Source organism: Cololabis saira, chromosome 3 (assembly GCF_033807715.1).
Source record: "Cololabis saira isolate AMF1-May2022 chromosome 3, fColSai1.1, whole genome shotgun sequence".
In the NCBI taxonomy this organism is placed as follows: Eukaryota; Metazoa; Chordata; class Actinopteri; order Beloniformes; family Belonidae; genus Cololabis; species Cololabis saira.
This window is the reverse complement of record NC_084589.1, coordinates 47,001,309-47,019,045: the sequence shown is the minus strand read 5'-3', so window position 1 is coordinate 47,019,045 and position 17,737 is coordinate 47,001,309. Positions and strand designations below refer to the sequence as shown.

Sequence of the window (17,737 nt, the reverse complement as noted above, 5' to 3'; positions counted from 1 at the left end):
ATCTTCTGTGATGCCAGAACAAGTGGACCCTGAGGTCCGAGCCTCTGACTCTCCAACCCAGGTGGAAGATTCTGAGAGGGACCCACCGATGCTGGGGAGCGGGTCCCCATCTGTAATACAGGAACAAGTAACACCACCCTTAAGGCGCTCCCTTAGAGAGCGGCGCCCTCCTGATTATTTCAGGCCTTAATAAATGTACAATGTTGCTTAATTTGTCTTATTTTCTCTTGCAGTGAGTGTTGTCGGCAGACCTAAGAGGGGAGGGATGTAGTATCCTCACAGTGTATCTAGAGGGAGCTAGTCCGGAAGTGATATAAGGAAGATCCATGTCATGTGATTTCCTCTTTTGTCTGTCTGCCTACCATGATCCAGTAAATGATCCAGTAAAAACCCAAGAAAGATACTTTTGGTCTCCTGTGTCCTATTTTGATTATCCAAGGGTCACAATCAGGGTTTCCGCTAGAAAAAATTGGCACCGGACAATGTGACCGGCAGGGTTTCAATTTACAAATGTTTGAAATTCCGGTCACATAGGCTACAGTATATGAATTTATTGAGGTTAAAAATAAATCATATGCAGTAGTACGATATCAGTCATTTACTAGTATTTTTATTGAAAAACACGGTATTTAAAATAAAATAAGTCCCGTCAATTGACTCGCGAGCGTAACTTCAAAAAATAAATAAATATTGCAGAAGCTTGCGCTCTTCTGACACATGAATGCACATAAAGAGGAAGGCCTATATACTCTAAAATAAAACAATTTGTAAACAAATACAAAACACATCTGGAGTGGCAAATAACATTTTATTAACATGGCCATAACTTGAAATAAAAAAATGGCCGTTCGCGCGTTTAAAATAAAACGGAATATAAACTGAAAACAAACAGGGGAAATCCCTTCACCTAGAACTGGTGTATAACAGTTTAGCCTACTTTTTGTGCATTTTTGCAGCACTGAAGTGAGCAGCTGCAGAATTAAAATCAAAAGATCCAAGTGTTTCTGCACAGCTTGCAATGCGCATCAGTCTTGTGACTTTCTCCTCCCCCAGGCGACTCCGCTGCGCTGTTTTGATGCGGTTCTGCAGAGAGAAACCTCTCTCTGCTGGCACACTGGAGACAGGGATCACGCAGGCTATCTTGGCCAGTTGAGCCCACTCGGGGTAGATTTCACCGAAATCCCTGATCAGAACTTCACATGCCATTGAAAAGTTCAAGCCTCCATAACCGCGGAGCGCTGTCATTACAGCGACGGCATCTCTGCGCGCACTTGTGGCATCAATGAGTGGAGCTGTGGCTGGAGCCGACTCGTCCTCACTGATCATTCCTTTTCCAAAGCGATCAGTGATGGTTTGGATGGCTGTTTCAGCATACTCCTGGAGCGCTGAACGAGTGATAATTAATCAGTGAATGTTTTAATGAAACGTCAAATACGGTAAAATACGGAGCCCCTAAAGGGACATGGATTTTTTTCTTTTATATATATATATATATATAATGAGTTTTACGCGCGCGCTTGAAACCTTTATGCGCTCGCGTAAAACCTTTAAGTGAGCACATAAAACGTTTATGCACTCACTAAAAAGTTTCACGCGCTCTTGCAAAACTTAAGTGAGCGCCTAAAAGTTGTTCTACGTGAGCACGTATAAACAAGTACATGGATGGAGTTTTGCTGGAACAGGAGACCCTCCAGTTGCTGCTCTGTTTATGAATGGAAATGACATTACAGGATTTAGCTGAGCTATATTTTAACCTGGGACTCCATTATAAGGACATTACCACTTTGCTTGCAAGTAAACAACTTTACGTGCTCACTTAAAGGTTTCACGCACACGCTTAAAACTCATTATAAAAAAAAAAAATCTGTGTGTCTTTAGGGGCTCCGTAGTAAAATGTTCGAGTTATCTTTTTCTTTTTTTTGCTTCTACTCACCACTTTGTGTCCCTGGATATCGGGAGGGGTTCAGAAGGACATCAAGGCAGTTAAGTAGATCCAGTGAATCTTCAGGGAATCGGTCATGTAAAGCATCTATTAGATGCTGGATATAGTGTGCTCTGGCTTTTCTGAAAGCCTGAACGGCCCGGTCACCTGCATGTGTCACTTTCACTTCCCTGTACATGTCGTCTTGGCAATCCGCCTGAAACCGCTCTTCTTCTGGACCTGGGGCATCGCGTAACTGTGTTAGTGCCGCAACTGATGCTTGAACCATTGGTCTAATTGTGGCAAGATTTACATCTTCTTTTTGGAAAACCAAATTCAGTTTGGTCATCACAGGTAACACATCAGCCAGGGTATGAGTCAAGGCGATGAAGCTGTATGGCTGGATTTGACCAAGAATACCTTGGGCTGGGGCATTTCCTCCCACAGCCTCTTCATTTAGCTCCATCACTAAAGCAGGCCAGTTACTTTTGATACTTTCCACTGCCTTGTGCAAGGACAGCCAGCGAACAGCGCACGGCTGCTTCAGGCTTGTCATGTCTTCATCGCTGAGCGCTGCTGTCAGCTGACGGAGGCGATTGGTCCTGCTGGCTGAGTGCTTGTAAAAGGAGTACACAGAAGCAACTGTGCGCTTGTAGGCCCCTATCTGGTCCACAGATTTGGCCGCATCTTGCGCGGCCAGCGCCACACGGTGTGCAATACAGTGCACCTGAATGGAACACGCACTCTCTCTCTTCAGAAGAGCACCAACTCCATTACGCTTTCCCATCATTACACTTGCTCCGTCTGAGCCCAGGGCAATGACGCGGGAAAGCTCCACATCCCGCTCGCGGAGCACTTCAACCAGTTTGTTGAATATACACTGTGCAGTCCCGGACTGCACATCATAATTCCCCAGCAAACGTGTCTCAGCTCTCCCTTGTACTTCCATTTTGACGTATATGATCAGCTTCTTGTTCACGGTGATATTTACCGTCTCATCAATAATAACTCCTATGAAGTCACTACCCTTTAGCTTTTCATCTAGCTGCTTCATCACAACGCTTTCCAGTGCCTTTTCCATGTCATCAACGGGGCCGCTGTGCCGGTAAATGCCGTCACCTGTCACAAAATCTGGAGCCTCTGGAACTGCTCCAAGTAGCTCAGTCAATCCCTCATACTGGTGACATGCGATGTCTTTTTTGGCCATGTAAAATACAACTTTTAGCTGAGAGCACAGCTTCTTGTTTGAGGTTTCTTTTGCCCTCTCACAGTGGCCTTCCATTGCTGCTCGCTGTGCGGATAAAGTGACCGCCGAAACATGATCATTGCACCGACTGTGCTCAACGAGAGATGACATTCTCATGTTTGTTGATCCTTTGGTGAATCCATTCTTCCTCCCCGACTTCTCGCAGTGTGAGCAAAACATTTTTTCGGATCCATCGATGATGTCGCACCTCAGCCAGGGATATTTGTCTTTCCATTCAAGTCGGAACCCCCGACATTTCGGTTTCTTTTCAGCGGGGGCCAGAGCATCATCTGTGGTAGTCTCCATCTCTTCAGATAGCCTTTTAGAAGTAGACTCATCATCACCCTCGCCATTAGAGCTTTTTCGTTTAAGAAAAAAGCTTTTAAGATTTGCCTGTTTCGCCATATCAGAGACCTCTCTTGTGGTGCGCGGCTTGTCAGATTTGATGAAACAAATGCGACGAGTTTCGTTCTGCGCAGAAAAAAAGTTTCGTTTCACATATAGGCTACATTCATTTATTCACACATACACACACACTGCTCATTCGTAAAAAAAACTATATGTTTTTTCATAAAAAGATGTGGAAATTACTCATTTTATTACAACTGAAATTGTGCTCGGGAGGAGTATTTTCACCGGACATTTTGACCAGTGAGATTATAAAATACCGGACTTCGGCATATTTTACCGGACAAAGTCCGGCAAATACCGGACAACGGAAACGCTGACTACTATGTACAAGTTTACAAAACTACAGTTACAGATACAAAAAAATATGAGTTACAGAAACAAAACTCTGTTTTCAAGTACACCTTTTTGAATGATATATATATATATATATATATATATATATATATATATATATATATATATATATATATATGTATATATATATATATATATATATGTGTGTGTGTGTGTATATGATATATTCCATATTATTCTGGTATCGCTTTACTATGGAGATAACGGAGCATATTTTAATAGTGTTGCACTTGGTCAGTGATTTGGCTGTTTTGGTCGTCCAATGTGACGTTACTGCAGGGCTCTACAGAGTGAGAATTTCACTTGCCCCTAAAAATGGAAATGTGCAAACTGGAAGAAATAATTTACGAGCACAGTGTACGAATTAAGATTAAAACCTAGCGTAATCTTTTTAGCACCCCGCTGCTATTCATTCAGAAAATAGTATTTCATAGTCAGATAATGTACAATGTTTATTAAAAGTATCAATATATACCTGTTCCAAATCTTCAATTGTGGAGGAAGACTTTGTAACACCAGAATCTTCTGGAGGCATTTCCTCAGTAGAAACCTGCAAAATGGAAAAATATAGATATTTTCATAAATGTCTTGATGGCAGGTTGTTCCCTGTGTAACATTATGCAAAGGGTTTCATGGCTGTGTTTCTGAGTGTTTTGAGGGAAAGAAATCCACTCAAAATGTTTCTTAATTAGTCAACAAGGAAAATTATTACAGTCTTTGAAACCTAGAATCTTCCCAAAATAATGTTTGTGTGCGTGGTTATGTGCCGTTTAAGAGCTGATGATTCAGTAAAGGTTTTCCTGCAGGTGTTGCACAGGTACGGCCTTTCACCAGTGTGGATCTTCATGTGATCCATTAAATTACTACTTCTACTGAACTCTTTCCTGCAAGTGCTGCAAGAAAATACCTTCTTCCCCGTGTGGGTCCTGGTCAGCTTTGGTTTACAGTTGCTGTCTGACGGGACAGCAGCATCTTCGTGGTCACCGTGTCGTCTCATTGGCTCCGGATCTGCAGTTTTACTGGAGTCTGAGCGTAAACTTTCAGTCCCTTCCTCATCTTTGTTTTGAGCTTCAGGAGAAGTGTGCAACAGCAGCTGGACACAGTTTGGTCCTGGTTCACCATTTTCAACTTTCACATCAGCGACATTGACCAATGAGACATCCACCTCTACGTCCTCGTGCTTCATCTCCTGACCGCTGGAGTCTTCCTCCAGTTCTGTAGTCTGTGGATGCCCTGGTTCCTCCTGGTCCGGGCTGCAGCTCCTCTCCAGGTTATCCAGGTGCTGGTCACTGAAAACCCCGTCCTCCTCCACCTTACACACATTTTCTTGTGGGAGGAAGAGAGGAGAGAATGGTTCCTTTAATAAATCCCAGAAATGTTTATAAAAAGTTGCAGTAAGACCATCACTCCCTGGGGATTTGTCCAGAGACAAACTGTTAACTGGTCAAGTTCAACAGAAGAAATATCAGCATCACATAAATCTATTTTTCTATAGTTGGAATAAGATCTTTGATATAGTTAAAAAAGTTGTCAGCATCATCTCTAGAGAAAGATGAGGAATAGAACTTACTGTAGAAGGAAACTATTTCTCTGGCAATCACAGCTGGATCTGTGACAGTTTGATCTTTAATCACCAGTGATTTGATTTAATTTCTTTCCCGTCTTCTTTTTTCTAATGGACAAAAGTATGATGTGCTTTTTTCTCCTTCCTCTATCCATTTTGCTCTTGATCTTATATAAGAACCTTCGGCTCTCCTGAGATAGATTTCATCAAGCTTAATTTGCTAAATTTGTATTTTTTGTTTATCCTCATCAGTCTGTAAAATTTTATTGCAATAGAAGTTTACTTCTTTAATAATTTCTGATAATTTGTTACTTCTGTTACGTGATTTTCCAAAACTAATAGCAAATTCTAGAATTTTAAATTTTAAGAATTCCCATTTAGCAACATAAGATATTATTGATTCATCACACTTTACATCTGAGATTAAGATTTAGATTCCATCATGAAAGACCTGGCATTTCAATAAACTTAAAGTTAAATTTCCAGTACCCTTTGTTCCTACGATGGATTAAATACATATCAAACCTGCAATTTTATTTTAAAGTATTGTTCATGCCACTTTCATTTTCTTTGCCATGTAAAGATTGTTTTCAGTTCAACAGTGATATGCACCATTTTAATACAAGACAGGCTAATCATTTAAATCTCCTGAAGTTCCGTACTGGTTTGTGTCAGTTCTCCATCAGATACAGTTATGGAACACCTACAGCAATCTCGTCTACCTCTACTTCATTCAATCATTTTAAACGTAAGCTCAGGACACATTTATAATTGATCAGATTAGCTAATGATATTTCTAGATTTGTTATTTTTCCTTTAATCATGTAGAAACCATGTATTCTATTCATGCTGCTGTTTATTTGCTTTGTCTTTGTTTTTAGACTGCAATCATGTATTCTGCATATTTTAAATCTTTGTATAATATTTTGCTGTATTTTACAGGTAGAGGCCTCGTATAAGCCCCTTGGGCTTTTTGCCTCAGCCTAGCACATTACCAATCTCTCTTTTACATTTGTATGTTACTTGTTCTGTTTTTATACTGTGCTAAATAAATACATCTAAAAAAAAAAAAATCTACACGGAGCCACTGTGATCTGCATCTTTTCTACAGAATAAAGGATTAAGTGTAAAGTGTGAAATATGAGTCTGGTCCAGAGTGTGAATGGAGCATGAAAGGCAGCACCAAGTAAACAGAACAACAAGTTAGTTCGGGATGTTTCCGAATCCCACATCAGCAGCTGCTTGAGCTGGGGAGTTTCCCATTTAGTTGGTTTGCTTCATCACCACGGCTTTTAACTGGAAACAAAGGGATCTTGTAGGAGTCATACTCATGTGTTCATTCATTCAACTTTCCAGGGTTACGTACCGACTCTGTGGAGTCTGATTTCAGGTTTCCAGGCGAGGTCCAACAGTCTGCGCTGACGGTCGAGCTCTTCTTCATACTCCAAGATGCTTTTTTCAAACACTGACAATATTTCTACAGCAGCTGCTGTTAGTCGCTGACCGATAAACTCTCTCAGATGATTCACCTTAGACATTGTTGAAGAGGAAAAAGAAAGGAAACAACAGAACCGTCCTCTCCTTCTTCTTCTCTAGGTTTAATGGCGGATCACAACCAACGTTATTAGGTTCTACCGCCACCTGCTGTACCGGAGTGTGTAACATCAGGATCATTATTACACCAGGTTACAGTCTAACTTAAAGGGGGGGGGAAAGGAAATACCTAAATAAAACAAGATAACCACATTTACATCTTATTATCTATCCCTGCATCTTTAAGAAAGACAAGGATTTCCTTATAACAATCCCTCATCACCTCACTCCTCCCTAATAACCTACTAAACTCCATTCCCGTCCCAGCTCGTACATCCTGTCTCTTAAAGCGTTCCTTTCTACCTCATACTTGCCACATTTAAGAATCACATGCTCTACATTCTCTGTGACATCACACTCATCACATTTATCAGACACGGACTTTGACATTAAATACAGAGTTGATTTTAAACTAGTATGACCTAATCTTAATCTAGAAATGATGACTTCCTCTCTCCTACACCTTCCTTTGAAAACCTTCACGTTAATTGACTTCTGTATGTTATAAAAATGTCTCCCTTTTACACCGTTGTCCCACACCTTCTGCCATGAATCCCTCACTGTCTTTCTAATTCATGATTTTGCTTCACCTTTACCAAAAGGAATTTCCATAATTACCTCACTACTCAATTTCAATGCTCTTTTAGCAATATTGTCTGCTTTCTCATTGCCATCAACACCCATGTGGGCAGGAACCCAACAAAACTGCACAGTAATTCCAGTTCTGCATAACCTCCACAACACCATTAATATTTCCAACACTAGATCTTCTCTTATTGTTTTCTTTGAAGTCAAACTCTGAAGGGCTGCAGTGGAGTCTGAACAAATGACATAGTTCCTTCTCGCAGTTACAGTAAGTATTTCATTTACCAACGAAAGTAATTAGAACAAAATGCATACAACATTCTTTTCATCACTGGTTTACTACGACTTCTGTCATTTAGCAGACGCTTTTATCCAAAGTGATTTACATCTGAGAAAACAACACAAGCAAGAAGGTTTAGAAAGAGTTTTATTTTTTCCGACACAATGAGAGCTGACGCAATTTATATGATAAGCTTCTGATTGTTAATATCCATATATAAAATACAAATATTTTTTAATTCATGTGTTCTTTATTTGTTATAAAACATTGATGTTGTTAAGAAACTTTTATTGCAATGGGCTTCAAAATAATACACATGCTAAGTCTTTGAGACATTAAAACATTTAAATATCAAACTGATCAAACTATCAAATTATCAAACTGATTTTGGTGTGAAATATATAGATATACAAGACTCATTTAAAGCTGCAGTTTCCAACATTTAACCACTAGAGGGAATAGAGATCCCAAACTAACCCCCAAACTCAGAATGACGGTTCATTCATGCATGAATCACCCACAGGTTTTCTGCAGGGGTTTGAAGCCTCTTTTTCCTCGTATTGTGGCAGGTTGGAATTATATAAAGCAAGAAGTTTAATCCGTAATTAGTGGCGTGGCCTTTTGATTGTCATATCACTACAGTCAGTTGACACCTTGTTTTTACATTTACTTACAATATCTATGATTTCTCTCTCCTCCACAGCTGTGAGAAACATTGAATCTGGATTTCTACTTATTAATGTTTCCTTCCATCCATCAGCTGATCCAGGATCACACATTTTTCTGCCAGCTTTGGTCCAACACTCACAAAATACCTGTTAAAATTATTAACCACCTCATTCATATCATTAATGACTTCATCGTTATTGGTTAAATATTGTGGATAATTAGTCTGTCTTGAACTTTTCCTAATGGCATCGTTCAATATATTCCAAATACCTTTAACGTTATTTTTAGTCCTTATTCATGAAGGAATTCATGTCTCTCTCCATGAAGGCAAGTGGTCTCGGCTCTGAAACAGCAAAGTCCTCCCTCTATTATCATATTATTATTTTTATTATTATTATTATTATTAAAAAAGTGCATCTCCACTCGTTGAGTTTGCACTTTGAAAGAGATGGAAAATGGACTGGTACCAAAATCCAGGCTTGTTGCACAAGGTTTTGAGGAAGTGCAAGTTTCTGCTACAGAAGGAATCTCCAACCTGTGCTTCAGTCTCTGAGGCTCCTTGTGGCAGGAAGTTATCAAAAACAATGGACACCGCATTTGATGGACATAAAATCTGCCTTCTTTCATGGACTAGAAATGTGGAGAGACATTTTCATTAAACCTTCTCCAGAGACCAACAGAGTAGATCATCTTTTTTTAACCCACATCAACTCCATGGTTCCTGACACAGTGGATTCCTATCAGTTTTCCTACCGTGCCAACAGATCAGTGGATGAAGCGATGGCTTCGGCTTCACTTCACCTTCCAACACCTGGACAGGATGAACACCTATGCACGGCTTCTGTCCCTGGATGTGTCATTTGATGAAGCCAAGACCAAAACAAACTGGATCAAAATGACGTGATTGAGGAAGTTGGGGATAAAGGACAAAAGTGCATCTCCACTTTTCAACTTCATTTGATGACATTTCTCTTTCCACATTGTTTTCTGAGCTAAATGCTGGTTGTACTGATCACGCTGTACCAATAATCTGCGTCAGTGACAACTTTCCTCTTGTTGATGCACTCAAGTCTTTTTCTATTTGTGTTTTTATGATCATTATTACGATAGATTGTTCACTCTTGGGTTTATGTTGAGCTTTTATAACTCACCACCAGGGGGCACTGCTGCTCTTTCTACATATGGAGAGTGTAATATTCCAGAATTATAAATAAAATAATTAATCCATCTAAAATGAAAACTTAATTACATTTTCATGATTATTTCTGACTAAATATGAGTTGAGGTAAAAAGACATTTAGTTCTAAACGGATGTCTGATATAAAAGGGTTAAATCCAAAGTGTGTCCTCTTCCTGGAATCTGATCCCGATGATCCTCCCTCTTCTTCCTGCTCTCCAACCTGCAGATCTGCAGCTTCAACACGGATCTCAACATCAGCTTTATAATAAATCATGTGTCAGACGAGTTGTAAATCTAGTACAACTTGATTTTATACATGTGATTCAATAATATTGTTAATTTCATATTATTTAAATAATATGAAAAACTTACACAGATATGTTGTAACTTTAGCTTATATAGTTACAATAACACAGCACCTTTACACACCTTTAAACCAAATGTTCTTGTTTTCTAAATCTATAAAAACATTTTAAAAGGGAAATAAAAGCAAACCGTATCTGACTGCACTGACTTCTGAAATCTTCAAGGTTTTTTGTTTAATGCTGCAGATATTAAAGTTTATAAAATGGTGACAGATGGTTGGCTGTTCTGTTTCTGACGTGTTGATGGTTGTGTTTCTTCTTTTGTCCTCCTTTCTCTGAAGTTTCTTCATGTTTTTCAAAGGAACGTTGTAAAAACTGAACATGTAAATATATCAAACTTGGACTAACCTCTGAATGGAGTAGATGGAGAGAGTTTAACAACATGGAGCTGCAGATTAACTTTACAAGGAGAATGTGAGTGAAGAAGAAACAGACGGGAAAAAGGACGTGTGAGAGAGGCTTTGTAGATGAACGAAATAAACTGTCACGTTTAAAGAAACTTCAGCAAATACTAACAGCTCTTTATTTGCACCGTGGAGACGGCAAGTTACCAACAGCAACAAATAATACAATTTTAAGAAGGAACAGAGATTCAAACAAACTCAATGCAGAACTTTACAAAAAAGTACACAACCACATCATTCCCTCTGCGTCAAGTTGACGGAGAAGCATAAATCCGGGTTGAACCTGCAACCCTTGTGAGGAGGGGATTAGGCTCATCAGCCACAGGAGGTGGTGGTTGGACTTCTGCGGGTTCTTCTTCTGTGGGTGAGACAGGAGTGGACAGCTGCCCCCGGAGGACGACAACATGAACTTCATTTGTCACGAGTCACCAGACTTCTCCTCCGGGTGATTTTTCATGTGACTCAGCAAATCAATTCTGCGGCTAAAACCTTTGTTGCACGTCTTGCACAAATATCGCTTCTCGCCCGTGTGCGTGGTTATGTGGCGCTTAAGAGATGATGATCTATTAAAGGTTTTTCCGCAGGCGTTGCACAGGTACGGCCTTTCACCGGTGTGGGTCCTCGAGTGAATCACCAGGCTGGCACTTTGTGTGAAACCTTTTCCACATGTTTTGCAGTTGTAGGGCTTCTCACTCACGTGGATCCTCGAGTGAACCAGCAGGTGGGAAGATAGTCTGTAACTTTTTCCACATGTTTTGCACATGTAGGGCCTCTGGTTCATGTGCGTGGCTATGTGGCTTTTAAGATTTGATAAGCTAATAAAGCTTGTGCCGCAGGTGTTGCACAGGTACGGCCTTTCGCCGGTGTGGATCCTCAAGTGAACCACCAAGGTGGAACGTAGCCTGTAACTTTTTCCACATGTTTTGCAGATGTAGGGCTTCTCGCCCGTGTGCGTGGTTATGTGGCGTTTAAGATCTGATGATTTAGTAAACGATTTTCCGCAGGTGTTGCACAGGTACGGCCTTTCGCTGGTGTGGATCTTCATGTGATCCACTAAAGTACTACTTCTACTAAACTCTTTCCTGCAAGTTCTGCAAGAAAATACCTTCTTCCCCGTGTGGGTCCTGGTCAGCTTTGATTTACAGTTGCTGTCTGACGGGAGAGCAGCGTCTTCGTGGTCACCGTGTCGTCTCATTGGCTCCGGATCTGCAGTTTTACTGGAGTCTGAGCGTAAACTTTCAGTCCCTTCCTCATTTTTGTTTTGAGCTTCAGGAGAAGTGTGCAACAGCAGCTGGCCACAGTTTGGTCCTGGTTCATCATTTTCAACTTTCACATCAGCGACATTGACCAATGAGACATCCACCTCTACGTCCTCGTGCTTCATCTCCTGACCGCTGGAGTCTTCCTCCAGTTCTGTAGTCTGTGGATGCCCTGGTTCCTCCTGGTCCGGGCTGCAGCTCCTCTCCAGGTTATCCAGGTGCTGGTCACTGAAAACCCCGTCCTCCTCCACCTTACAAACATTTTCTGGTGGGAGTTCTGGAATTACAAAAAGGGACAAAAAGATAGGATTTTAACAAGTCAAAAGTGCTTCCCAGTGTTGATTGTTTGGTTGTATTTGTGAGGTTTAAAGTTTGTCCTGAACCTTCGGTCTTCCCCTTCAGCTATGTAGTATATTTGAAAACAAGTGCATTACTCTGTGTGACCATTAGGTGGCACTGTGACTGTACTCTTGTGTTACTACGTAGGTATCGAGACAGTTGAAGAATAAAGTTGTTGTTCTAGAAATGGCTTCTTCCGCGTCATATTTAACATGGTGTCAGAGTAAAAACTTGAAGTAAAACAAAGATGGGAAGACAAAATGGAGCAGATGAAACCTCCAACCTCATTAAGTCTAGAAGGAAATCTAGCAGAAAATTGGAGTCTGGATCCAGAGATTTGAACTGTTTCTTGTCGCCAGTGGAATCGACGAAAAGTCTGATGCAGTGAAAAGAGCCACGTTCCTACATGTGGCCAGAGACGAAAAAATTAAAAGCTATACAACACTTTTGACTTTGATGAAAACGTAGATGACTATGATACGTTGAAAGAACTTTTCCGCCAACATTGTGAGCCAAGGAAAAATGTGACGCATTTGAGGCACCTGTTCTTTATTCAAGTGCAAGGAAAATCAGAGACTGTTGATGCATATGTGACTGATTTAAAAAAAAAGTGAAAGACTGCGAGTTTGAACACCTCACCGACTCAATGATACGAGATAGAATCGTGTGTGGAATCACAGATGACCAAGTGAGAGGACGACTACTGAGAGAACCGGACCTCACGCTAAATAAAGCAATAGACATTTGCAGAGCCAGTGAGTTGAGTCGAAGTCAGCTAAAAAAAAAAGTCTACATGAAGAGGTTGAAATTCCTGTCAATAAAGTCACTAAGATAAAACAACGTGACAAACAGAAAGACAGTGGTGCCACAGCACAGAATGTAAAGATGAGAACTTAAGGAAACTGCACACGATGCAGCTACAGGCATGAGCCAAGGAAGTGCCCTGCCTACGGACAAGTGTGCAAAGCCTGCCACGGGAAAAATCACTATGCCAAAATGTGCAACTCACGCAAGCACACAAATAATCATAAAGTGCATCATATAAACAAGGCCGAGGCAGATGATCAGGACTTCGTTATTGGCACAATCCAAGCAGAAAAACAAGTCTCACAAATCGATGCAGTGGATACAAAGAAAGAAAAGTGGCGTGAAGATCTGATTGTCTACTTCTTTTTTTTTACCTTTTCTGCAAACATATTAATGGTTAATACCATAATGGTAAAAACCTAAAGCATATATATGTGCATTGTTACTATATTTAATATAGGCCCTCACCCCCCAGGCCACCCGGCGAGAGGCCAGCCTGCCCGTAGAGACAGAGCAGCCCCGGCCGCCGACGCGGGCAGGTGCACCCGTCCCCACAAAAGCGGCCCTCCAGGACCAGAGGATCGCCCCGCTGCCTCTGCGGCTTCTCTGATTAGGGGCAGGGTAACGGCCCGGGCAGGCGGGGGAGAGATTTGTCCGTCAAGACTCCTCTCCCTGGCCCTGCCCCTTCTCAACCTTTCCCCGACCCTGCACCCCAACCTGGGACTTGATGATTGGGCCGGAGCTTTGGGAGCTGCGTGCTGGCCTGCGGTCCCCACGCCTGGTCATCCCGTTGCTGCTTCCACCTGCCTGCTGTGCTGTTGCCGTCTCTGACCCCCAGTCTGGCCCTCGGCAGGAGGGTCCCCCCTGATGAGCCTGGTCCTGCTCAAGGTTTCTTCCCTCCTAAAGGGGAGTTTTTCCTTGCCACTGTTTGGCTTAAGGTTTTTCTCCCACTTGGGGAGTTTTTACCTGCCATTGTTTATGTAATAACTGCTCGGGGGTTATGTTCTGGGTATGGGTCTCTGGAAAGCGTCTAGAGACAACTTTTGTTGTATTAGACGCTATATAAATAAAATTGAATTGAATTGATTGTCAACAAGAAAGTTTTGAGAGTCAGGCTGGACACTAGGGCTGATTGCAACGTAATTTCTATGAAAGACCTCAGAAAGCTGAGACTGGATAAAAAGGTGAGCAAATCTCACTTCAAGCTGGTTGCTTATGCAGGACACCACATTCTAGCCAAAGGTAAAGTCATGTTGACATGTCAGTACAAAGATAAAAAGTATGACATGGAGTTTGAGGTCATAAAGAACAATGCACCTGCATTTCTAGGAGGAGAGTCATGTGAGAAAATGGGGCTTGTCAAAAGATTGCATGCGCTTAAAAAAGAGAGTGACATTCTAAGTGAGTGTAAGTGTCACTCCAGTAGTACACACTCCCAGGAAAGTACCTGTCGCGCTAAAAGATAAAATTGAAACAGAGCTGAATAGCATGGAAAACTTAGGCGTGATAACCAAACAGAAATAACCTACAGATTGGGTCAATAGTATGGTGACTGTAACAAAACCCAACAAAGTTCGGATCTGTATCGATCCACAGGACCTGATACTTTTCAGTTGTAGACGCTAACCACGGATTTTGGCAAATCAAGTTGGACCAAGAAAGCTCTCACCTGTGTACATTCAACACGCCGTTTGGGAGATACGGGTTTAAAAGAAGCGTCAATCTGAAACTGAATAAAAGTAAGTGGAAGATAAGGATGACAGAAATCAGTTACAGTACATTGGACATGTGCTCAGTGAGAAAGGACTCAAGCCTGATCCTGAAAAAGTTAGAGCCATACAAAACATGCCTGCACCAGAGGACAAAGCTGCCCTCCAGAGGTTCACAGGGTTACTGCAGTACCTCTCTAAATTAATCCCTAACCTTTCAGATCTGAGTGCTCCTCTAAGGAAGTTGGAAGGGAATGTGGACTGGCACTGGGGGTCAGAGCAACAACAGAGTTGTGACAAACTGAAAGCTCTCATCGGCCAAGCACCAGTACTCAAGAACTATGATGTCAGAAAGCCAGGTGTTATGGCAATCTATCCACAAAAAATGCCATATGAGGGATTTTGAAGCCATTTCCAACTCATGCTGGTCTTGAAAGAAGTGGTCCGACAGGGAGCTGCGTTCAACACTTTATTTGCATGTGAAGCCTCAAAAAACACCTACAAAAACCCGGGTGCTGACGAGCCGGTGTATTATCAAAAACAACTAAGCTGCTGCTGATAGCACAACAATACGGACCCACACAAACTCTGTGCACGGTTGAAAAACTGTGTGGCTTCCAGCTCCTAATTCCCCATCTGATCACCTGTGTCTCCCTTACTTAACCTCTGATTGCCAATCACCTCCCATGCCCACAGGTGCGCAAGTGATGTAATGACAACCTCCACCCACACATACACACACACACATAGCAGAACTCTAAATTGGCTACAACACACCGGCCCCTAATTGTTACTGTATAATAACATAACAATTCAACATCATAGAAATATTGGAGCCAATGACAAATCAATAGTGCAAGTGTGTTTCAATCAATAATGGTAATGCCAGGTACAGTATGTTCCCATAGCTAGAGGTAACCCCAAGTCTTTTACATCAGTCTCTAGTCCATTTCCAGCAGAAGACAGATCTTCGTGACCGGTCACTCCAGAATGTTGAACTTGGTCTGAACCTTAACAGACCGCACCAGTCCTTGTGTGTCAGGAAAGGTCTGCAATACCTTCCCCAACAACCAGGATCCACGAGGGGCAGTAGAGTCCACAACAAGAACAATGTCCCCTGCGACAAAGCTCCTCTTGCCCTTTGGCCACCGTTGTCGCTCCTCCGTCTTTCCAGTATGGGTTAAGCTCCAGTTTGTGCAACTTAGCCTGACCAATGGCCTGAGCCTTGGCTCTCTCTTCCTCTGTCGTTCTTTCTCAGCCCGCTTCTCTGCAGTTGAGGTGGTTTTCATAGCAAGGAAGTCAAAAGTCATCCATTCGTCTCTCTGCTGACTCTGTGCTGTGGTGAGGGGGTTTGCTGAAGGTTTGGTCGCCTCTGGAATTTGCCATGCTTTAGTTGACTGTGTCTGAGGCTGAGCCTCAACCCATTCCTCTGCCGAGTCTTCTGAAATGTCACTCGAGCCATCTATGGCCTCTCCTGTCGTTTTCACCTTCTTGGCCTTCCTCTTCTCCTTTTTCCTTTTTAATTTCTTCTCTTTCTTCCTTTTCTTCTTAATAGATCCCTCGTCATCCATCTGCTTCAACCTCTGGTTGACTTCAGGGAGAAACCAAGTATCTTCCCCTCTCTGCCTCTTCAGCTCCTCTCTGTTCTTTTTTCTCTCATACTGCTGCTTGGCCTTTTTCAGCACCTCTTGTCGTTCCTGTCGTTTCTTTTCTTTTCTTTCTTCGATGCTGTTAGCACTCTCAAAACTGACTCCTCTGAGTGGTCCATTGATAACCCAGCCCAGTAGAGTTTTGACAGCATATGGTCCTTCACCATTGCTGTTTACCACTTGCCATGGTTCCATTAGTTTTGGAACATTAGTCCCAATTAATAATTCCACATCAGCATCGATAACATGAATCTCCACAGAGTTTAAATGTGGCCAAGCACTTAACTCTTCCTGCCGTGGAATGTTGTCACGGGTCACAGGCATCTTATACTGTGTGTACACGTCAGGCAAATCAAAGTAGTTGTTGCTATTGAGAGCAGCTATCTCCAGTCCTGAGATGACATGACTGCCAACAAATTTTTCTTGGTTCATTGTTCTCAACAGAAATTTGGCATTCCTTCCTCTGACCTTTAGCTCCCTCATGAGTCGCTCGGAGCAGAAAGTGGCGGTGCTGCCAGGATCTAAGAATGCATAGGTGGTTAGCATTTTGCTGCCTTTCTTAGCCTTGATGTGTACGGGCACAATTGCCAAGACACAATCCTGTGCTCCGGCCCCTATATGGCCACATGTCTTTGGAGAAACTGCATGGCTCTTCACTGATGTTTCTTGCTGTGTGTCCTCTAATTTGTGTTGTCTTTCCTTTGAATGGATGTGGAGGATGGTAGGATGCTTCAGGTTACACACTTTGCAAGACAGACGCCTTTGACAGTCTTTGCTCATATGTCCAACTGAAAAACACCCAAAGCACACACCTTTCTCTCTTAAGAAGTCAATTTTCTCTCGATGCAACTTCTTTTCCATTCTGGGACACGACTCCAGTTTGTGATCCTCTTCACACAGCAAACAAAACAGCTTTGTTAGCTTATCAGGTGATTTTTTCTCCCTTTGCATTTGAGTTACAGTTTCAGAATTGACAGGTGCCACAGTGGTAGCAAAACTGCTTCCCTTTCCCTTAGTGTGAATCTGAAAGACCTTGTTTCCACCTTTATGCCTTGGTGGTGAGATAGCTGTGTCCTGAATGTTTCCAAACAGTGGATGAGAAACAATAGCCACTTGTCTCTCAATGAAGTTGACAATGTCACTGAAACCTGCTGGACGATGCCTCTCCTGTAGCTCATAAGCAGTGCTTCTCCATTTTTCCCTCAGTTTGTATGGTAATTTGAGGATTATTGCACGCATGTTTGATGGCATATTCATCTCTGACATGTAGCTTATATCCTCCATAGCATTACAGCAAACGCGTAGAAATAAGGCATAAGCTTGCAAAGCCTTGACGTCCTCTGATTTTATCAGTGGCCATCCAAGAGCTTTCTCCATATATGCAGTGGCTATTTTTTGCTCA

At 42.0% G+C, this 17,737-nt stretch overlaps 2 protein-coding genes across 3 annotated transcripts; both read right to left on the bottom strand.

Annotated features, from left to right (window-relative positions):
- Positions 1 to 789: 789 nt before the first annotated feature.
- On the bottom strand, positions 790 to 4,478 carry LOC133440394 (zinc finger protein 862-like). Of its 2 annotated transcripts, none has more exons than XM_061717651.1 (3): positions 4,408 to 4,478; positions 1,934 to 3,638; positions 790 to 1,385 (listed from the first exon to the last, which is right to left on the bottom strand). In XM_061717651.1, exons 1-3 carry the CDS (start codon positions 4,465 to 4,467, stop codon positions 934 to 936), a joined length of 2,217 nt encoding a protein of 738 aa, XP_061573635.1. In that variant the 5' UTR covers positions 4,468 to 4,478; the 3' UTR covers positions 790 to 933. The 2 variants fall into 2 exon arrangements, with proteins under 2 accessions (XP_061573635.1, XP_061573636.1); XM_061717652.1 differs by having other exon boundaries at positions 1,341 to 1,377.
- On the bottom strand, positions 4,472 to 11,641 carry LOC133440704 (zinc finger protein 239-like; the record flags this gene model as incomplete). Its single annotated transcript, XM_061718022.1, has 2 exons — positions 4,472 to 4,482; positions 11,098 to 11,641. Coding segments are annotated over 2 exons (555 nt in total), but the record flags the coding sequence as incomplete, so codon positions are not given.
- Between the last annotated feature and the right edge of the window lie 6,096 nt (positions 11,642 to 17,737).